Source organism: Trachurus trachurus, assembly GCF_905171665.1.
Source record: "Trachurus trachurus genome assembly, chromosome: 7".
Classification (NCBI taxonomy): Eukaryota; Metazoa; Chordata; class Actinopteri; order Carangiformes; family Carangidae; genus Trachurus; species Trachurus trachurus.
The window spans coordinates 5,927,884-5,951,000 of NC_139901.1; the positions used below are offsets into that span (position 1 = coordinate 5,927,884).

Here is a 23,117-nt window from a genome sequence, read left to right on the forward strand (position 1 = left end):
TTATGTTTCTTGATGGCAGACTGGGCTTCCTCAAAGACCTTACATAACTCACCACTACAAAGGCTGTCTGTAGGATGCCTTCTGTTTGCATGGGTAGAAGGATTTGAATAATTTGTGGTAGCAGTGTGTTGAATGTGTATGTATATGTTTAAGTGGGTTGTGTGTTTAACCCAAGTTTGTATAATTTATTTCCAACTTCTAATTTTGTATAGCACACAGTTTCTGCTCCAGTTTGTCAATTGTTGACCATTTGTGTAATTATTGTCTCCAGCCTGCAGGAAAAAACAATTCTGGTAAATTAGTAGATATTTTAATTGATTAACTAGCTCTGGTGTTGGTAGTATTTTGGTTTTATTGGAGAATTACAGTGTGTGTGTGTGTGTGTGTGTGTGTGTGTGGGGCGGGGGCGTTAACTCAACAGGAGGAATCCTACATTCTCTGGTTCATTTCAACTGCATTCTTCTCATGTGAATGAAAGGTGACAGTGGAGGGTGGACGGAGCCTTAATGAGACACCAACTTTTATCAGTGTTGTTACACAAATCCTCCCATAGATGACTTTGCAGCGGCCATTTTGAAACCATGTTTGCTATACGACTCACACAGTGGGCACGTTTCCAGCCGTTCTGCAGCACTGCTACACCTCCAAGTTCAGACAGACTTGTTTCAATTAAACCCAGAGCGCAAAATGTCACCTGTAGTCATACAGTCTATATCTCTCTCTATATATATAGTTCAAGTCCTTGTACAGTAGCAGGAATCCTTCATCAGGACGTCTTGCTTGTTTCAGAGGAATGTTGGGTTCTGTTTCACCGACAGATTTGGAAGGCTCATTCGGATCAGATGTCGTCGCCTGTCGTCTATTGTGTCGACTCGAACTTATAGTTTTTAGTTTCTTCCTTCCAGTTTGTTTTGCAACTCTTTTTTGGTTTTTATAAGAAATCTTAGAAAAAATGTGACACCTCTGAGAGGAGACTGGAACCAACTGCCTTCTGTGTCCTCCAGATTGTTTTTTTTTTTTTAAGAACGTTACCTCAAACTACTTCCTCTCCCACACCGACACTGAAATCTGCTTTCTTTTGGTTGATGCACACAGCAATACGACAAAAAACAAAAATCATTGACACTCCGGATAGAGTGATTTGTCTATAAATTTGTGCGGGCACTGAGACACTTTTGAAACTGAAGGTTTTGTTGGTGGGGTGGGGGGGTTGGGAGGCGGGGTGGGGACAAAGGTGAAAATGTGACTGACTTTAGTTGGGTGAAATAAAAGTGAGAACAGAATGGATCGTCCAGGCTCTGATGGTCGACAGCTGCGAGGAAAATGTCAAATCCACACTGATTCACAGTTAATCTGACAGTGTGAAACCTTGGAGATAACAAAAGCAACACTTGAAACTAAAGATGAAGATGTCGCATAGAAACTGAAATCCTATACAATGACAGAGAACTGCTCATTTTGGACTGATGTTGATGGGAATCATGAAAATCTCTGATGAGGATCTAAATGGTTTTATATGAAAAAAAAGAAGAAACTCCAACATGTTTACTTGATGGTTCCTTTGTAGAAAAGTTTAAGCTCTAAAAAATATTGAGCTATAACTTACCCATCATGCTGTTCTTCTATAGCCGGTTTTAGAGCCAAGTTGGCAAACTGTACATTAAATAATCTACAGAGAGACACTCTAAATGTGTCTTTAGAGACAGTCCGGTAACCTTATACATGACTGAGATGCACGCACTATATGTCTTAAAAACTGTCTGAACAAAAACAAAAAAACAAAACACTGTTTTTAGCTGCCGATACGCATGGAGATCACACATGCTGAGCAGGCAGTGGTAGATGTTCCCATGGACTGTGACCAGCTGCACTTGTGTTACTGAGGAGGGTTATCACACTCAGTTAGACCCTCTGGTACCTGAAGAATTTATATTAGTATTCACATGCACACTACTAAGACTGAAGTCCCTGAATCAGCGGGCCAGGCTGTTACTGTGAATAAACATGTGCTTCTAGTCTGGTAAAATATAAAAATCAGAGGCGATAACAGTACTGAAACAGTTACTAAAAGCTGTCCTTATTCTTTTTTTTTTTGGAAATAGAGATTCTTATTTCCTGGGGAAAAAACTACAAGTGTTTTATCTCCACAACAAATACACTATTAGTGTAAGTTTGAACTGTGATGGAATTATGTTTTATCAAGTACGATGCAGTGAATGTGTTGTGTTTTCCTTGTAAAGGTAAATAATACAAAGCTGTAGTAAAAGTAGAAAAACATCTCTGTAAACCCTGACACAGTTGGCTTGCTTGGACGTTTGCATGGAGATTTTGCATCATCCAAAAAAACAAACAAACACTAAATATTTCATTACTTACACTTGTAGCTGCTTCAGTGTTTGTACAGTATATACTGGCTGGTGGCAGCAGTTTTAAGACAATAATGTAGTTTTTTATGTATTTTTATTAATTTATATTCTGACAAATTATTTGTCGTGCTCCGAGTTTGAGGCGTTTTCTTTGCGCATCCTTCTGAGGTTTGACACACCCGTCTGTACACGACTATAGAAGACGTCAACGGACTGTGTTATCAAATGCCATAGATCACATTTTCACCTTTGTGTGTACACCCCAGTGTTGTGGGGTGTTGGTGGTGGTGGGGGGCGGGGCGGGGCGGGGGTGGAGGTCTCTGTAAAAAGACAGAAAAGTGGAGTTTCAGGTTTGTCGGAAGAGGAGCCGGTCGTGTCTGGAGCTGCGTTGTGTTTGGAGGACAGATGGCCACGTTGGGATTGGATCCCCTCTCTGTGCTGCCTGATGACTGATGTGGGTTGAGACAGGCTCTAGGTGGTCTGCAGGGAAAACACAGGGAAAAAACACACACACACACGAATGAGCATTTGAGGTGAAAGCAAGGTGACTTCCCCTGTTTCCACTGCCGACTTCAACCATTGTTTTGCATCGTGTCCCTGCAGTCAAACACCTGTTTTGCGTTTTTTATTGTTAAGCGTGGCAAAATTACGACGGGCTGACATTTACAGAGATGAGTCCCTCTGTTGACAGACTGCGTGAAGATGAAAATATTTATCTTGGAGTGGGAGCAGAGACTCATCATAACGCCCAGCAAGTCTCCATCGTCTCGTGTATCTCTCGTCAGATTTAAAACTTGGCGCCCTTCAGTGATCGCATGTATGATTTATTACCAAGCATAAAAGGGCAACATACACCGGCGGCATCAACACCGCCTACAGCTACATGTTTTCCCCTCTGTGGGCACTCTCTCTTTCTGTCTCTCTCACACACACACACACACACGTACAGTACACTGGCCGGCGATGACATGTCGCTGTGGGTTGATGTGTGTCATCCAATTACGCAACCTTCCTATTCCCCTGCGTCAACGGCTATTTTCATGCTGTTTTTTATTCTGTTCAACTTTTCCTTGAGCTTGAGACACAGTATGTGAGTCAGCGGCTGTTTGTTTTTTTTCCCCTTCAACATAAATATTAAACACCTGATTATGTCGCTCGAACTGCCGGTGAAAATATGAGCAAGTGGCACATCATTGCATGGTAATACATTCTCATCTCAGGTGTCATGCAAGATCCTGGGTAAGGTAGTGAGAAGAAGTCTGACCTCTGCACTCTGCCTCTGCATCTTGTGCAGGGAGCAGGACGCCAGGCTTTCCTCCCCCGACCCCTCTCGTTCCGACTCGCGTTCCCGCTTTCCTGTGATGCCGCCTCTGGTGTGTAGGAGGAGACCTGAGTGAGCAGGAGACGAGAAAGACTTAAAACACTGCGGAGCAAAAAGTGATGTCTGCTTTCAGGCATCTTATGTGATGCTCATGATGATGGCGGCTACTGGGGAGGAGGCCATTCAACAAAACAACAAAACCACATTCATCATTTTGAAGCATCTCTGTTACCTGGGTGTTGAGGCACAGCGAACTCGTGAAAGAGTCGGCTGCTGGTGATGGTCTGGCTGGCGTCTGGCACTGAGTGGTATCCTGCAACAGATGTATTCAAATCCATTATTAATATCACACTGTTTTAAATGCGCTAATTAGCATGTAAGTAGCCTGATTACTAGACCTGCACAATGTGAGCAAAATGTGAGATGTGTGATGACACTGTTCACTGCGATGACAATATGACTTGCGAAAAATACGCAAATAGTAGTAATAAGTGTGCACATTAACCATACACTTCCTGTGTCTTTCTGCTTTGATAGGTAGCCTGCTAATAGTTCCCCTCAAACACTGAATAACCTATGAAACTGAATAAAAATACGAAAAAAAATATAAAAAATTGTGTGCATACTGTTATTGAACAAATTGCACATGAATAACCAAATTAATTAAACCCTCTCCTGCCTCAGCAGTCCTCTTGGCTCCTCTTGCTACTAAATGAACACCAATGCACCTACAGAATGTGAGGGGAGCTGGGGGTCGTCTGATTGGCTGAGGCCTTGTCCACATGGAAATGGAGCTTTCCCAAAACCGTCTTTTTCTCGTTCATTCTCAGAAAGTTTTTCAGGAACACCGCATCGTTTCAAGGAATGTATGCGTACACACAAATCCACTAAAAACAACTAAAAACTCTGTAGTATACATGCCAGGCCTGTGTGTGGCGCTGTGACACACAACTACACAGAACAGAGAAGAAGACGTGGAAAGCTTGCGTGCAGTATACAAAAAAAAAAGATTTAATAGGCGCAGACACTGCGGCACTAGTTCGCCGTTAAAGGGGTTTTTGTTAAAGGGATAGTTCAACATTTTGGCAAATTCGCCTATTGCCATAATCCCTACAGTCATAGCAGTAGGTTCATTACCTTTAGTTATCGGTGCATGTTGTTTTGAGATCTCTTGATTGGGAAAGTGACAGGCATGCATTGTGCTTTTTAAAGATTGGCTTAATACAGTTCATGTATATTATACTAACTGTTGATCCCAGTTGCTTTACCTGCTGATCATTATTGTTTTTGCTTTAAATTTGAAACATCTTAGCCTGCAGCAAAAATTCAAAGGACAAAATGAATCAAGCTGTGTGAACTCTGCTGCTTCTTTTCTGATCAATCATGGACTGCTGCAATGATCCTGAACTCTTTCCAGGTCCTACTAGACAGTTACCAGCAATTAATGAAGGTACTTTCATAACTGCACAGGCCAGAAAAATACACCTATCACAGAGTGAAATAAAGGTCATAAGATGAGAGAGACCTACCATGCTGTTGTTGTTGTTGTTGCTGCTGCTGTGGCAGCGGTTGGAGTCGTTGATGCTGTTGCTGTTGTTGTTGCTGCTGCTGTTGTTGTTGTTGCTGTGGCAGCGGTTGGAGTCGCTGCTGCTGTTGCCTAACACTGGTGGGCCCCGTCTGTTCCTCGCTGTCAAAGTTGAGTAAGATGCTCCCGCTGCCGTTACCCGCTGCACAGGAGCTCCCTGACGCTCCAGGCACTGGGGGGGAAAACACCACAGAAGAAGACGTGTAAGCACCGCTTCATTTTTTCAAAAGCTTCGGTGAAAACATCTTCATGTCCTTATTTGTTTAAAATGGACTTACTGTGTGAGTTGTTGCTGTTGTTGGTCCCTGCTGGTTGCTGCTCTCCAGGAGAGTAGGCCATCATTCCTCCATTCCCATTCCCATTTGTGGATGGCACCGATGCCAGCAGGCCTGGAAGACACAAACACATGTGCACATATTAGTTTTTTACATCTGGAGAAGAGATCAATATATTATGAGGTTATTATATTTAATGATTGTTTTTTTTAATTGACTTTTAATTGACTTTCTGGAGGGACCACTTCAAGTCATCTGGTTTATTCTTCTCTTCGTATTATCTTAACAAATATTCATCTTTTTGTTTTTATGTATCTTACTGTTGTGGAGGCCAAACTATTTATCATATTTTTTTTACCGGTTGGCTATTGGTCTTCTTATATATAATTTTTATGAAATACATTTACAGAATTACTGTAAATTGTTTTGTTTTGCATAAGATTCATTTCTCTTCACACACTCAAATGTGTTCGTGTAAATAAACTGCAAGTCACCTGCAATGATGCATTTACTCATTCACTATTATGCAACAAGGCATTTCCATCCTCTGTCATTGAATTAGTCCATAAAAGTATCAAAGTTTGATTCCCAACCCCACATATTAAACATGGAGCATTTTACACCACCACGGCAAATATTAGTGTTGGTAGAAATTAGTCTCTTCTCTCACCCAATCCCCTGTATCGGCTAAGTTGCTGGTAGATCTGCTTCATCCTCTCGATGTTGAGTCGGCTCGCCTCAGCATGATGCACCATGGGCTTTGGGTAATGGACGCCAATTATGCACTTGGCGGCCGCCTGCACAGACTCCGGAGCATTCCACGGGTCATAGATGTACTTAGCGGGGAAACCTCGGAGGACAGGTAAGTATCGTCTGGAAGCACAGGGAGACATTAGATACTCCAGCTTGTGTCAACAGGGTGTGGAAGGTTACAGGTGGAGTTAATCTGGGAGGGAGGGGGCTGGAGTGACGCAAAAGGTTATTCTTTCAAAACAAAGCAGAAAAATATCTTATAGTAGGTAAAACCCATGTGAAGATATGTATTAAACAAATGGAATAGAGTATCTATTAAGAACATTCAGTAAGACTTTTTTTTCTCTTTGTCTCTAAAGAAAAAAGATAATGTCCTCATGATATTCTAATGCATTCTATTTATATATTTCTATAGCCCATATATGTTCTGTAACTGAGAACAGCATGCTGGTCTTCAGCACTTCATGCTTACAAGTGTTATGGAAAAATAGTTGCAACAAAATGAAAGCTACAAACAACCACAACACTGCACAGTATGGCTACAGTACATGAGTATGAGTACAAAGTCACTGCTTTGCAACTGTGAAACTTTTGGAGACTCAGGCACTGAGGTGAGTTAGTGCCACAGTGCACAGTGAGGACTATAGGTCAAGAAAAACAAGAGGCTGTGGTCCCAAACAACTTTTTACAGTAAGAAGGTTTGATAGCAGCCACGCCGCAGACAAAGAAATACTGTGTGATCCTCCAGGAGACGGAGCCAATAAAAGCAGAGAATTCAGCTCACAGTGCCGTTCCAACCTGCTGGAGTTTGTGTGCTTAGGTCTGTCCTTTAGCCTGTCGTGGATTTGCTCCGTGTGACAAAGAGAGGCAACCTACCTACTGCGCTTGGTCCGACCTTACCGAGTCCGAGTGAGGCGCTGACAGGCAGAGAGAGAGGGCGGGGATGGTGCGGCTGACGGACGGCGCTCCGGTTGCTTACGGAGACCGCCCCCCTCCACCCCTCCTTCACTAGAGAGAGATCGCTGCCGATTGGGTTGATGATGCTAGGAGACGTCTACTGTAACACGCGGTTAGAAAGCAGTGTGTATTGACCCCCCCCCCCCCCCCCCCCCACTCATCCCCCACCACCCCAACCCCTGACCAGAGCTGGTGTATGATGGAAAGGACAGATCTGTCTTTTGCTTTCTTTCTTTATACATTATATAATTACAGTCTATATCTATCTATCTATCTATCTATCTATCTATCTATCTATCTATCTATCTATCTATCTATCTATCTATCTATCTATCATCTATCTATCTATCTATCTATCTATCTATCTATCTATCAATAATAATAATATATATATATATATATATATATATATATATATATATATATATGAAAAAAGGTTCCTGTTTATGAGTTCAAGGGCAACACTGGAGAAAAAGCAAAGTAAAAAAAAACTGGAATCTACGTGTCCATGTCTGTGTCTAGACTAAAGCTACATCTAGGTCAAACAACACTGAAGCTCCCTGCTCAGTGACAGAAGTCTTCCATTATACATCACCCCCCCCCCCCCCCCCCCCCCCCACCCCCACCCCCACCCTTGATCAGACAGTGGTGGACTGAGAAAAGAGCTCATGCCTGCCCCTCCCACGTACCCCCCCACCCCGTCCCTCTGTAGACTGTAGTGGTTGTCGGCCCCCCTGCTGACTGTACCCTCCCACAACCACAGCACCACACTCTGGACTGGCCCACTAGGGGGCCCCCTCATTTTCACCAAAAGGGACCAAAACCTTTTTGCCAGGAAGACACACGACCTGCCAGTAGCAAGCGGTCCAGCAGAGGACAGCGGATGGATGTGATGCAGAGTTTTATATGCTTTTTTTTGCTCGTATTGTAATATTTTTATATGATGTGCAATTTTCTGTTCATGTGATTAACTAGCCCTACGTTGTCAGTTTGATAGTTTCTAATATTGATACTGTGGATTGACTTGAATTTGGCCTTTGCAAGTATTTTACAGTCAGTTTGCTGGCCACATACAAACTAATGGACACTTCCATTGGCTTGTGGCATGTAGAGTATTAGGGCCACATACTGAATCTGAGAATACATTTGAATATAACTAGAATTAAGTGGTGACATTATGAGAATCTAAAGGGTAAAACTATGAGGGAATAGACTGTAGAATAGATCAGTTTCTTGAACAATCGTTTAATCTTTTTTCTTTTCTGTCCAAAATATGAGTTAGTTTGTGATTTGTGAATACCTATGTGAACATGAAAGGTGCGTGTGAGTCTCTCTCTCTCTCTCTCTCTCTCTCTCTCTCTCTCTCTCTCTCTCTCTCTCTCTCTGTCAGGGCCTACAGTATATCAACCAGCCACTTCTCCAGGTCCACCTGAACCAGCAGGGCTGCATTAACGTAAAGCAGAGCACCACTGAACATTTCACAAAGGGTCGGATGAGGGGCTTTGCCCAGCGCCTGGACAGTGAACCGACTCGCGTGGGCACAGCACGGGTAACGAGTACCGGCGCCAACCGTGCTTCACTGCGACTGGCAGAGCTACAGCCGGTGCAACGCCTCTCCCCACTACCCTCCGGGTAATGCTTCATAGTCCTCTACCTAACGAATGCAGGCAAGGCGGTTGCATTTCCCTACCAAGCGGTCAGAATCCCTTTTGACGAAATGAGACGCTACCGAGTTATAAACCTGCCTAGAGGGTGCTGCTGGGGCGTGAGCAAAGTCCCGTCCCTCAGGGTTGCACAATACATAAAAACAAACAAACAAACAAACAAAAAAAACAACAACACACAGACAAACAAGCAACGTCTCAGCTCAAACCCCGGCTTCCATCCAAGACAGCTCCTGGCTGAGAACGGCCAATCATCTTAAAAGCCATAAGCTACCATCTTAGTAGGGGAGAGGGATAGCTGAGCTTTTCCCCCAGTCCCCCTTGATGAGCCAAGACAGAAACACAGTGCCACATCCAGAGAGAGAATTCATCTACACCTCTGCAGTAAAAAAAAAAGAAAAGAAAAATCATCTGCTGACAACAGTTCGATTAACTCAGAATAACGCGAGCACACACAATCACCAAGTAGATATTCACAGAAAAAAAAAGAAAAAAAAAAGAGAAGTACACTGTGAATGCTGAGGTTATTACAAAAGACATGCCTGATTCCAAAAGTGCTGAAGTTTGAACAGAAGACACAACGGACCAATGAGCAAAAATAAGATGAGGAGGGAAGGATGCTTAGTCTCTTGACTTACCCAATCATCTGGAGGTCTCCCTTTATCACTCCCTACCTCCCTCCCTCCCACTGTCTGATAACTTCAATCTGTCAGCTGTGTGTGTCTGTACATAAGTGTGTGTTGTACTGAATCACCTAAACACATCCTGTTAAAATGATGTGCACTCTCTACTTATTTCTTGGTCTTATGTGAGTGGCTGATTTTGCACGTGTTTATATGCAGTAAGTCTTTGTTTGTTTGCTTTTTATGCTCGTGCAGTGCGGAGAGACAGAGGGAGGAGAGGTACCATTCAGATGGGAGGGGGGGGGGGGGTGCAGGGGGTGGGGGTGGGGATTAGTTGTTGGCACCAAGAGGGTGTGGGGCCAGGAAAGTGACCAACCTGATGAAGTCCCCGTTGGGGTCGGTGCGCCGGCCGAAGCCCACGGGGCAGTAGCAGTGGAAAAACTGCTGAAAGAATGAACTGCAGGAGAGCCACATCCAGCTGCCTGCGTTCACGCTCCAGTCTGCATCCAGAAGCAGCTCCTCAAAAACCTGCAGCAGCACCGACACAACACAACATCCACATGTTTGTTACACCATATCTGACTGGCGGGTTCTTGATGAACCTGTGAGAAATGATGCATAACATCCCCTTGGGCTCCAAGATGAAACTGATTCAAAATTTGCAGGTCGAAGGTCAAAGATAAAAGGTCACAGTGACCTCATGAAACCCATTTTCCGCCTCTTCAATGTTATATCTCAAAAAAACAATAATTTTCTTGGATTCAAGGTTGAACTGATGAAATTTTCACAGTATCTTTTAAAATGTAAATACTGATACTGTGAAAATAGTGACATTATTATGGCTTATTCTTCAATTAAGGTTTTTTTGTCCCCTGGGTGAAATTTCAAGAAAATTTTTTTCATAAAAACATGATTGAATTTGTTGGGGCTAAGCTTGAAAAACTCTGAAAAATCGGTCAAAACGGAGGGTTCAAGCAAAGACGGTTTATTTTGATTCAAGCTAGCTAGCTAGGTTAGCTTCCTATTTCAAAGTAAAAGCACAAATTCTATCGTCATGGTTTTCTGTATGTAAAGGGCAACGGGTGTTTTATTTTGTGAAAGTAACCAGAAGTGCGTTGGTCACAACGGCTAGCTTGAGTAGCGCCGGATTCGTCCGAACAAAATTGTAAACAGCTGGTATTTAGACAAATTAACGACACACTGCTGATCTAAACGGCTACTTTCTCGCCTAAAAATGTTTGAAATGTCGATAAAGTGATGTATTTACAGAGTTTAGAGCTAAAATGAAATCAGCTTCTGACAGCTGATTTCGGCTCAGGTAGGAGGCAGGCTAACACTACCTATACACTTCCAGCGTTTGAGCTAAGCTAATTACCGGTGCACCCAGTGTTGCCAACCCCTCAGTAAGGAAAGTCCCTATTGGCTGTCGTAAAAGTCGCTAGGAGTCGCTAAATGACGTCATTACCTCAGCGAGGAGGGGGGGGACAATCAATGCTTTTTAAAATAGAAAACAACAGAGTTAAAATAATTTTGTTTTTTTCAAGATTTCAAAGGTCAGAAGTTCCTGTTATTGAGGAATCACCTACTGCTTTAAGGTCAACCTCACAGTGGTGTCATGATGGCCTTTATTCAACTGTCACTCAGGAGAGAGTGTGACCATATTTCCTGCAATGTGGCTGATGAGATGAGATGAGATGAGATGTGTATTTTAACCAGTCAGTGGTTTAAAAATAAATTTGCAAATGGAGGATGACATGGACACCCCCCTGTGATTTGCCATTTCTCAGGGAATGAGCCAAAGGTAAAGTGCACTATTCATTGAGATTGTAATCTAATCAGATCGTCTTTAATTCCCCAGTCAACATTTGCACCATACTATGTCGGGGGAATTTCTTCAAAGATGTTGTCATGACTTTCTCTTCTCTTTTTCGCATCAATTCAGTCTCCCTTCATCCCTTCACTCACCTTCATCCCTTCCTCCCAGCTGATCCACAGGTCCCCCCTGGTGAGGAAACACGCCACTGCATGCCTGGCCAGGTGATGGATCCAGCCCTCCTGCCTCAGCTGAGTCATGATGGCGTCTATCCAGGGAAAGCCCGTCTTGGCCTCCGCCCACTTGGCGAGCGCTTCCGGGTTTTTGTCCCAGGGGATGCGTACACAGATGGGGTTGCCCTCCATCTTGTCGAAGCGTGGGTTGTTGGTCGCCGCGGTGTAGAAGAACTCGCGCCACAGTAACTGGCCGTACAGAGAGAGCGGTGGAGAGCTGTTCTTCTTCACCTGCGACAGAAGAATACAAACACATCAAGAATACAGATGCAACCATACTAAATTTTGCCACAGGAAGCTGGAGCTGGTTTTTGAAAGTTGGGTAGGCTGCACACTGACCTTGCGGTAGAGGTCAGTGAGCTTGAAATAGAAGAGGCGGCAGGAGAGGCAGCCGAAGCGCAGGTAGGGGCTGAGGCCTGTCGGACTGGCCAGCAGAGAGTTGGCGTTCATCCGGGGGCGCTCGAAATTTGCCACCCATGCCTGGAAAAGGAAGAAAAATAGATTTATTGCATTCTTAAGAATCGTATGACTAAAACAATTCATGACCAAAATGACTGTTACTGACTTTTCTCTCCAGGTGGCGCTCTATCCTGGTCAGTGCCTCGGTCTCTCCGCCCGGCCACACGGCTGTAGGCAGGCCCTCGGTGTCGAAGCCTGGAAACGTTCACATGAATCAGCTCTCTGGTTTACAACAGCGCCGTGGCCACGTGTTGGATGAGTCAACAATCCTTCAGTTATGTCACATACACTAAATAAAATCTTACACAACGCAAAGTCTTCCAGCTAATAACTATTGTGTCATACCTTTTCTTTAGGAGAAATACATTTCATATCATTTATGACATTATATCTATCAATTACATTACAATAGATTGGAGTTCTCAGTTCTGACGAGTTTGGGCTAAAAATATATACAAACGACTGGGGTCGCCCCTCGGGCTTCCTATTTCTTTAAAAAAAAAATAAGACGCATCTTTTTCTTACTGTGTGTTGTTTATTGTGAAATACACTGAATCACCACTGTCATTTTGGTGATAATTGTCTGCTTACAGAAGAATGTAGAAGTTAGCTCAGCTTTTGCACGGTTCTCACGCCAGTATGTCCAGTCACATTTAGTTTTAGTTTAGTTTTTTATTTGCACATTATATAACCTGCATAAACAATAAAAATAGTAAAATTAAACGTTGTGCAGGAGAGGTAGAAGCCAAAAAAGGCTTATAAAAATACCTCTCCTATGTAAAAAACAACAGCGGTGGTCTTCAAAGTAAGAAGATAATACAGAAATTCATAATAGAAAAAATAGAAAAGAAAAAAAGACAAATTAACATAGAAAAATTAAAGTTACTGAATTAATAAAAAAAAAAAAATAATAATAATAATAATAATAATAATAAAAAAATTAAAGGTACAAATTGACAGATCCAGAAACGTTACAAATCTTAACTAAACAAAGCCATATTGATTTTAGTGTTGTCGGTAGATTGTTCCATAAGGATGGTCCTCTGTATTTTATAGTGCGTTGATTGTATGAAGTCCGACAAAAAAACATTTGGTGTTTCATTCAAGCATTATTACATCATTAAGGTTGATAGAGTAGAAAATGCTTCCATCTGGTCATCATCACTATCATTATCCGTGTGCCTGTATTAGAATGCAATAATGACGCTTTTTTTTTTTTTTTGGCTGAGTTTGGGCCGTGTCGGGTTCAGGGTTAAACACCCGCGGGTCGGGATATAATATTCAGGCCTGTTGAGAACTCTACAATAGATTATCTTTACAGTTACACATGACCATAGGTTTGAAATCACATCCTCTGGAGAAACAATGTGACAAAAATGGGAATTAATCTAACAATCCATATTTCTATCCACAATCTATTTCCAATCTTGTATCAATATTAAATTGATCTGAGCGTGTACTGGTTCTGAGCAGGTGAGGTGACACTGTGCACATGTGTGAGCAGCAGATGGTGACGGCACCACCAGGTTGTGAATGGATAGAAGAGGATAGTGTGTGAATGGAAACCAGACAGCTGGACTCACTAAACGCTTTACATGTTACCAGGCTGATTTAAGGGACAGATGACAGTTGGTGTGGAGTAAAAACCTTTACAGAGAGAAAGCGGATATCTCCTCCTGGTGGGATTAGAGGGTTAAACTTAAAAATCTTATCTATAAACAGGTGGAAGCAGCAGATGGCTTCAGTGCAGCTAATTGTATGAATGAACTGCAACCTTCTGTGAATGGAAAGAAGAAACGTGGACAGAAACTTTAGCTTGTTACCTGATTAATCCAATAGAGACAGTTAATAGGAGATGTTCCTTTAAATGGAGTAACTGGATTAAGGAGTGTTAGTGAATGCACAGTGTTAATTATGGAAGGGATATTCATTTAGTTTAAGTGTGCTTTTATTAGGGACAGATGTCAGCTTAATTTCTTATTTTAGTTGAGGTTCATTTATTTTTCATTGATAGTAAAAGTGGTCATTATGGGTTGTTTGTGGTTTCAGTGGTGCTAAAATACTCAGGCCTGAGGAGGTGTGACAGTATTTTCTTGTGAAGTAAGTGTAGATCTGCACTTGACTACGTTTGAGGTGTGTTTTTGTCCTCACCCAGCTCCTCTAAGGATGGAACCCCGTACTTGTCTCCATGGTCGTCAGAGACGGGGGTGACACAGCGGCCCATCAGAGTGTCCGACAGTGTCTCCACGGGCAACTCGGGAGGATCCAGTCGACTGATCAGGGTCTGGAAACGCTTGTAGGTGAGAGGGGGCTGCGCGCCGTTCAGCTCTATGATCCTGGGGAGCAGACAGGGATCAGAGATGAGTCACACAGTCATCTAAAATGAAGCTCACTATCTGGACAAGAACTGAGAAGTCTGTCAGAGGACAGCGTGATAAAAAGAAATATAGTTCCCACTGCCATCTGTCAGTTAGTGTTCCTGTCTACCTCTTCATGGACTCAAGATGGCGCTGCTGAATGCACTGGGACACAGGCAGGAAGTCTGGCATCTGCCGCAGTTTAATGTGGAATTTAAACATGCATTTGTAAGATTTCATTTTGACTGATAAATCCCATTTATTTAAAATGTATCAGTTACATGAAGTATGAGGTTAAAATTGGGCCCGACCAATTAATCGATCGCCCGATTTAATCAAACGATTATAGGCATTAGAGAATAAACATTAATTAGCCAGACGTTGGTTGATAGACCCTGATGTTAACACTTGGATTTTTACTAATAAAGTTCAGGGAATATGACTTAGAAATGATCTTCTTGTGCTATTCAGAATGATGGAGGAAGATTTTTCAAATCTTGACATTTGAAATTATGTTTTACCAGTGACTTTAACGATGTTGCTTATCCACCTACTCCATATTACCTACCTATAATAAATTCATTATTTGTAAACAGACTTGTCCTTTGCATGATTATTTTATTTCCCAGAGCTTTAGTGTGTTTTTGCACATCATTCTGTACTTGATCTCCTTTTTGAAAAACTAAATATTAAAGGGTTGTGATGTCATTTTCGAATTGTTCATATGCTGCTCGCCCCACACATTTTTTAACAGTTAAAAGTATTTTAAAATAGTTTTTTAAAATGTATATCTTTGTAACAAATGTATATTTAAGAGATGGAAAGCAACGACTTGATTTTATTTATTTTTTGAAATTCTTTTCATTTCCTTAGAGAAGTTGTATTATACCAACATATTAGTTACAAAATCCACAGGAAATAACTGCAGGTCTCACTAAATGAATCCACCATCATACACTAGGGGTCTTTAGAACTGTGTGTATGTCTGTTATTGTTCTCCTCACTTGTCCAGGTCGTAGAGGGTGTGCGATATCTTGACGTTGACCTCCACCCCCGCCTCCATGGCCAGCTTCTTGATGGCAGCGTCTCTCTCCTTCCCAAAAGGCTCCGAGTCGTACTCAAAGGTCAGCCTGGAGATCTTCCACTCCTGATGCAGACAGAAAGACGGACTTTCACTATTAACATTTTCATTTCAAGCATTTGAAAAAAAAGAAGCCCACACGTTAAGAGAAGCTGGAACCGATGACCCTTTGTTTAAATCGTTGTTACTTTTTCTGTGGTTGCTGACCTTAAAGAGCCGTGGGAACACATTGGCTGGTTGGCCCCTGATGACAAAAAGGCGCGAGTTGAGTTTCCGAAGGTTGGCGTCTAGATCTTCCAAACACTGGAGGAGAAACCTGGAGAGAGAAAAACAGCGAGGAGGAACACCTGAGTTAGGCTTGGAGTACTTCCTCATTCCCTTTACTGCACGTTTCTTCGGCAGGCGTTTGATATTTCGTGGTGTGGAGGTGTGTGTAAAAAACAGTACCAAGGCTTTGACAGCAATATTACATCAACTTGTTCTGAAATGGAACTGTTGAAATAGTGTGTTAAAAATAGCGATCGTGTGTGTGTCTGTGTGTTTCGAACTTCATGACGCATGCCACCACCCACTGAGAGCATATTCCCCTCACGTTTGAAGCCTTAATGGATCATGCAGTGTGCACCTCAATAAGCGTCATGTTGGTGCTAATGGATGTATTTTAGTGCTTTTACGTTCAGTGTATTAGCATTTACCTATTAGTGCACATCCTGTACGTGGGCTCAGAATGAATGCGTTCTGTTTTCAGCGTACGATGATGACTGTCGACATTAAATAGTCTCCATAGCAGCACCATCCTATTCATGCATGGCAAAAAAGCAGTGGGAGAGGCTCTGACATGTTTCCGCTACCGCTATAAGCTGAAAGGTCATAAAGAGATTCTGCATTTCTGTCTGAAGGCTGTTTGTGACACACAATCACATTCATTTTGGTCCACAGTACAAATCGCTGCTTCCAGTCAGGAATATTCTAACAGCAGTTAATGACGCAGGCCGGGACCTGGGACCTCTCAGTCCACATGGAAGATTTTCTACAGTTTTGTGTCAGTAATGTTGACTCTCAGATCTGATTCTCATCATCAATATAGAAAATTCTTGCATCACATATTCCTAATGCTACTTAACTATTTTGTTCTTTAACAAAGTCATATTCTATGTTTTTTTCCTTTTTTGATTGCATGGAAGACTTTTGGCTGCAACAAGCCATTCAGTTCATATCAATTGAATTCAAGCTTCTTTACTGTGGTAATGAAACAACGGAAGTTTCCCCCAGACTGGGAGGAACCACTTTGTACGTATTCAACCTTTGATTATATGAATCAATCATCTGTGATTTAGTCTACTGAATCTGCAGAGGCTCATAAGAACAATTGTGAGTCCACTTGGAATGTTGCATGTCTGCTGGTCTAAGTGGTGGAAGTGCAAAGGTTTAAGTGGTTCATTGTCATGTGACACACACACTGATGATCAAAGGTCTCCAGATGTGCATGGTGTCTCCATGCAAATGTCCATTTGATATGTGATTTAGAAGTGTCTTTGTTTTGGTTGGATATTTAAGGGAAAGAGCAACCTTTCCAGTTGATCTGCCTACCAGACCTTCCACACATCAAGTGTGCTGCAATATCAGTTTCTGAAATAGTGTTTCTATTGGCTGTCATGTATTCACTTTTGGATGTTGCAATAAACTGGTATGTTAACCACTCCTTTCTAATATTGCCTTGTTGACATTTTATTGTAGTAGCAAAGGATCTGTTATGTTCTCAATTGTGTTTTCTCTATATACTACCCAGCAGTGGAAAACTGGCTGCTGATGTATCATCACTGTTTTTACTTGGAGTTAACTTACTGAGTGACATTATCATTTTTCAGTAACTCAATTTAGTTTTGCTTTTGATATATCCGCAAATGAGACAAATGAGTTATTGTTTGTGTCATTCAATGCATTGTAGTGATAAGAAACTTTAAGTATGGGATCTAATTCACACTGATATAATAAGTCAGGCAGCACAGGTTACAGCTACTGATCAGCCTGTGGTTTCATTCCTGTTGCATGTACCTCCAGGTCACCAAAGGTCAACTTGTTGAGCAGCAGCAGACTGAGCCTCACTGCAGTGCTGATCATTAGCAGAATCAGAGCGGGATCTTGGACTAAGCAGACAGTCGGGGAGCCGAGCAGACACCAGGGGCAGACAATGTTCTGCTCAACTCTGTTCCCTCCTGTCTGACCCTGTTGGCCCGATCATTAAACCAGAGGAGGGCTCGCTCACAGAGCAAAGCTCCGTTTGCTCCCAATCCGCTGACAGGCAGACAGGCAGAGCCGGGCGGCAAGGTCGCGCACACTTTGAGCACGTGCCTGCTTATGAGTGTGCTAGACAGAGTTATGAAGCCCGTGTGGCAGCTTCTATAATGGCCGTCTGGGTTTAGCTTTTTGTCCACAATTTCCTGTTTCACCTCTGCGGCACACAAAACTTTGAGTGGCCACACATCAACAGGAGAATCTGTAATGATGAATCACTGAGTTTTCAACCATCCAAATAAACAGAGACAATGTGAGAGTTCAAATGTGACATGTTAGAGAGTTGAGTTGGTTTCCTGTCATTACTTGACCTTGATTTCTGTCACATTTTAACAGCTATGAGGGAAATCGATGATTTGAGTCATCTCATGCAGTGGCCACCTTCGCCTCCACTGTGGTGACACAGAAATGGATTTGTGGTTAACGCCGCTGCACAGTGACTCCTCATCCCGGCCCTTTACTGGTACATACAAATAGTTCTCAAACTAATCTAAAGATCTTATTTCTATTAAATGTTGTTGCTTAAAAGTCTCAGATACAACAAAATCTGTCTTTAAAAAATTGTAAAAACCAAATCAGCTTGTACATAGGAACAGAAAATGTAAGTGCAGCTGTTTTTTCTGAAGACAATATTATACCATCGAAGGAACAGTATTTGCTTATGAGGCTAAATGAGACGGACATGCATCTCTCTGCTTTTGCTCTCATTGGACAAAGAGCACAAAACTATATCAGAGACATTCAACAGATCATTCTGAGTGAGATACTATCAGCAGTTAAACAGCAATTGTGCACATATGCACGCGCATGAGCCCGCGCGTGCAGTGGATGAACATGCATGCCCACGTGCACTCATGCAAATCTTTCACAAGTCGACACGTACACAATATGCAAGGCGTGTGCATTTGTATTTCCACATTAGAAAGGCTGAATGTCCTGTTGTGTTTGTGTCTGTTTGTTGCTGGGTTAACCGCTTCCTCCTGATGTTCTTGGCTACCTGCCTCTGTGTGTGTGCGTATATATATATATGTGTGTGTGTGTGCATGTGCGTGTGAGTATGTCCGCGCGCCTGCTGGCTGCCCTGTCCTTATATAACTGTTCTGCCCTACATCTCTCAGTACAGACACACTCCACTTCGACCGCACCACAACACAATCCCTTAGCCTAGTAACCTCATTCCTGCTTGTTCATGTGCATGCACACGCACGCACGTGCATGCACGTGCATGCACACACACTTTTTTTTCCTTTGGCTCACTTGCTCTGTCAGTGGGAGTAGAGTGAGAACAATAAGTGAGGGAGTATGAATGAGAAGCTGCAAAGCCTTTATAAGAAGCAAAGATGACTTTCAGAGTTAAACATTCTAAACTATTTTGTATTTTTCATCACAGGCAAAGAATACATCCAAATGACGATTTGTTTATTTGAGCCATTTATTTAACCCCTTAAAATTCACTGGCCCGCTGGGCCCAGCATGCAGTAGAAGCAATACAAACCACTGGTGGGTGTTAACAGGTTGAAATGTTCATCTACTGTATGTTTCATTGTGTTAATGTACATTTTTTGTGGTGACCTTGATTCCACGTTAATTTGGGTCTTTGGCTGCCTCATCTACTCTCAACTACATTCAAAGCCAGACATTCCAATGCACTTACATCTTTGTGTAGGGTTTGGGGTGCAACGATACCCAAAAGTCTGGTATGTACCTCGGTTTTAGGGTCACTGCTTGGTACATTTTTCAGTCCAGCAGAAGCCAGGAATAGGAAACACTTTTTCTATTTTAACAAAATATTTAACACTGGTTTACTGAAGAGACTATACCTTTTAAAATATAAGCCCGTCATACTGCTTAGCCCATAACAAAAGGTCATTTTAGTATGTAAATCAAGTAAATCAAAATAAACATTATCTCAAATAAATACCCATTTATCAGCTTTACGTCAGAACTACAACACAAATACTCTCACAAATAAAATAGATAACAAATAAGGTGTTGCACTTGTACTGTACTCAATATAAGCAGCTTTTTGCATTATTTTAGAATATTTTCCTAAAACTGTCTGCAGAACAGTCTCCTGCTGTGGAGAACACTCTTTCTCTGTCCATCTCCGTAGCTCTTCCACTGTAAGAGTGACAGCAGATGGAACAGTAGTGTGTGTCTGTTCATAAAAGGCCGCTGTGACCTGTTGGCTCAAATGCAGACAAGATGGAACTGCATGACGGGCTTGATGTGTGTGATCACTGTGTCCTCAACAACTATAAAAACACCCATGCTGCATGTTATTGCTTTGGCCCAGTGTGCATAGTGTTAGCAAGCGGCTGCTTCGAGGAGCTGGCTTTGCACTGCACTCGTTCTCTTCCTTGTCCTACTAATCTTGACACTTGAGTAGTGCCATTTCAAATGAGTTAGCGAGTTCAATTTGTTGCCAGCTACATACCAGATTGCAGTTGCACAATGTCGGCATACGGCTATGATACGACCATCATGAGTCATGAGGATGACGATCTTTGGTTGCTCTGACTACAAGCATGCCCCACTGACTGAGCTAATTACATGCAACTTCGCCAAAGTTGTCCCACAGAATAGTTGCACCTAATGTGCAACATGTGTAGAAAGAAGTGCTGTTTGAATGGGACTAGAAATCTAAAGCCCTTTAAGTGATCCCACTAGAAAAAACATTATGTAAATGCAAGTCCATTAGAAGTCCTTCAACTGAGTTTATGTCATTTACTAATTTCCCTCTCAGTCGTTAACACTCTGTGATTTCCCTCCTTCTATGTTTAAAATAGCTGATTTCAATACTTGTTTAGAGGAGGAGAGTCAGGAGATACTGACTTCAAGGGGCTCAGCCCTAAACAGAAATCTTGTTACTATGCCACCAGACGTCCATACAGTTACTTTTATTTGTGAATAGAAAATCCAACAAAGTCGGGGGAAGATTTTCATTTTCCAGTTGGATTCTTGTATTGTAGTACTATTCAGAACACATCATTTTCATTGGGTAGCCTATATTTGACATTGGAGGAAGTCTCTCCTTAAGTATTGTACCCAGGAATGTTTGTTTCACCTGAAGGAATTGTTGGAATTAGTCTTAGATCAGACAGTAACTTTTCAAGTTGTTGTGTTTTAGATATGATGCTTCTATGATTAATGTACACACCAAAGATTCATTTTGGTGTAACTGTGAGGCCCCAGAGAATGCAAGCATAACTTCCAGCCTAGAATAATTGGTTCTGTCATGTTGGAAGAAGATTTAGTATTCACTGCAGCAGCCGTACTGGTGTTTACATTCAATCGGAGGACGCAGCCTACACGCTCTATGGAGGCAACCGCTTCGGATTCACCTCAGATGGCTGCATTAACCCTATTTAATGGGACAGTCTAGCATTCGGAGCATTTCCTGATTGCGTCCTCACACAAAGTGGCAGCTTTTTTACACTTTGAACGGCTACTCAGCTCCGTTTATGGGCTATGCAACCTGTTTCAGAAGATGTGGTAGATGCTGTTCATTTATCTTCGCCGGCACCTCTAGTGTTTTCCACATCATGTACTGTATCTGTTGGGTAACAGGCCACATGGGAAACCCTAACCACAAGTAGGTCAGGATCACATAACCACTCAGAAGTTTCATGCGCTGGCACACAAACCTACATCTCTCCCACAGACCATACTCACATTTTCCTTTAGATAGAAAAAACTATTGATTATCCCCAAACTGGAAAATCTAGACGCTGAGCTCTTCACATTGTGCTATGTGGATTTTGGTCAATTAAATAAGGGTTTTACCGCTTGAAACAAAAGGTTGAGAAGAAGAAAAACAATGTCAGTTAGATTTTGTTTCTAGTTTTCAGTGCTTTGTTCTCTCCTGTTTTTCTAATTTAACTTTTTTTTATCATCTCTAACCTTTACATGAAACAAAACACTGACAAAATCAGTCAAGAACACATAAAGGAGATAACGCAGAAAAGTAATTTGTACTAAACTCATTTCAAATGTATTGTTTGCAGCTATGTTATTTATAGAGATGAGAAGTATTCACTTTTGTGTTACAGTTCTTATGATTAAAAAAACTCATTATGATTCCTGAATTGATATTTACTGAATAGTATCGTTATTTCCACAGAGATAGATTAATTGTTAGCCCGGGAGCTAGCTAGTTAGCTGATAACATCAGTGCAGGGCAGGACCCAGAAAGCTGGTTGGTTGTTTATTTCCTACTCATAGTGAATAAAGGGCGTCAGTGACAGGTTATACTTTGATTTTCCACTGGCTACTGTACATCAGCCAACAACCAGACAGAGCCAAGGGGTTTATGATGCTGATTGAAATATATCATCATTAGCCACAAAGCACATCTCGCTTCATTTTATCAATACGTTTATAAGTAGGCTAAGGTTTTCCCAGAATCTAAGTATCTTTTTTATTTAAGTGTATTATTGATCAAGAATACTTCAAATTATAATACTTGAAAGGAGATTATGACAAATTAAATTCAGTTGTTTAAAACCTGGGTTTTCTAACATGTGCACACATCCACTTGCTCTCATTTAGACAGCTACATATGGATATTTTGTTGACACTGAGCCGACTAACTGACCTACACTCACATCAGCTGTTGGTCACAGTAAAAAATGAGGGAAAGTACAGGAACAACCGTTGCCTAGTCTTCACAGTGGTGATGTAGCAACCAGAGCTGGACCAATAAATCCAGGCCGATTGGGGTTTGGATTAACAACAATACCCACACCATCTAAAGACTTTTATTTACAGGCAGCGTGGAATTAATATTATAATATCTGTGAGGTAGACCGAGGACCAAAGAGGTCAGTAAAGGCATCTGTCATATGTACTGTCTGTCACAGCAGAGAGGATGAATAAGTGAGAGCACCAGCTACTGTAGTTTCTTCAAAGTCTGTGACAAGAATTTTGCATTAATGAGATTTGGACGGTATACTGAGCGTTTTAATCCACACACAACAGACTTGCAAGGCGTTTCAAGTCCTAGTTTCAGGTAAAAATAACAGTGCAAATTGGATGATGGTGTGCTGTGGACAGACCTGCAGGTGTCAGTGCAGCTGGAGGTCCTGGCCTCACCTGCTGTGTCAGTAAATATAGGACACATTTGATAACTTTCACAATTATTCTTCAATGCGTGTCACATCCAAGGTCATGAAAATATAGCAGTGTATTTGTGTCTGTGCATGTGCAGGTCAGTGACCTTGTTTCTGCTCCATTTGTCTCAATCTAACGTCAGTGAGACGTCTTGTTACCGGTTGTTGTTGTAGCCTTGAGTCTGACTGCAGTGTTTTTTTGTGTGTCACTGCCCTCACCCTGA

General features: G+C 42.0%; 1 protein-coding gene across 2 annotated transcripts in view; it reads right to left on the reverse strand.

Moving 5' to 3' along the window:
- Positions 1 to 862: 862 nt before the first annotated feature.
- Positions 863 to 23,117, reverse strand: part of cry3a (cryptochrome circadian regulator 3a) — a 29,616-nt gene continuing 7,361 nt past the window's right edge. Inside the window, exons 3-16 of one of the 2 annotated variants that reach the window (XR_014595513.1) lie at positions 15,695 to 15,803; positions 15,411 to 15,553; positions 14,201 to 14,385; positions 12,156 to 12,244; positions 11,930 to 12,070; positions 11,510 to 11,821; positions 9,921 to 10,072; positions 6,218 to 6,420; positions 5,551 to 5,661; positions 5,217 to 5,444; positions 3,920 to 4,000; positions 3,631 to 3,755; positions 2,129 to 2,846; positions 863 to 2,012 (exon numbers count right to left, since the gene is read on the reverse strand). Coding sequence is in view for 1 of the 2 variants with exons in the window: in XM_083975863.1 (XP_083831989.1) it covers positions 2,838 to 2,846; positions 3,631 to 3,755; positions 3,920 to 4,000; positions 5,217 to 5,444; positions 5,551 to 5,661; positions 6,218 to 6,420; positions 9,921 to 10,072; positions 11,510 to 11,821; positions 11,930 to 12,070; positions 12,156 to 12,244; positions 14,201 to 14,385; positions 15,411 to 15,553; positions 15,695 to 15,803 (1,888 nt within the window). In the remaining variant the exon portion in view is untranslated. Of the gene's footprint in view, positions 2,847 to 3,630; positions 3,756 to 3,919; positions 4,001 to 5,216; positions 5,445 to 5,550; positions 5,662 to 6,217; positions 6,421 to 9,920; positions 10,073 to 11,509; positions 11,822 to 11,929; positions 12,071 to 12,155; positions 12,245 to 14,200; positions 14,386 to 15,410; positions 15,554 to 15,694; positions 15,804 to 23,117 lie in introns of both variants that reach the window. The other variant, XM_083975863.1, reaches the window with a different exon arrangement.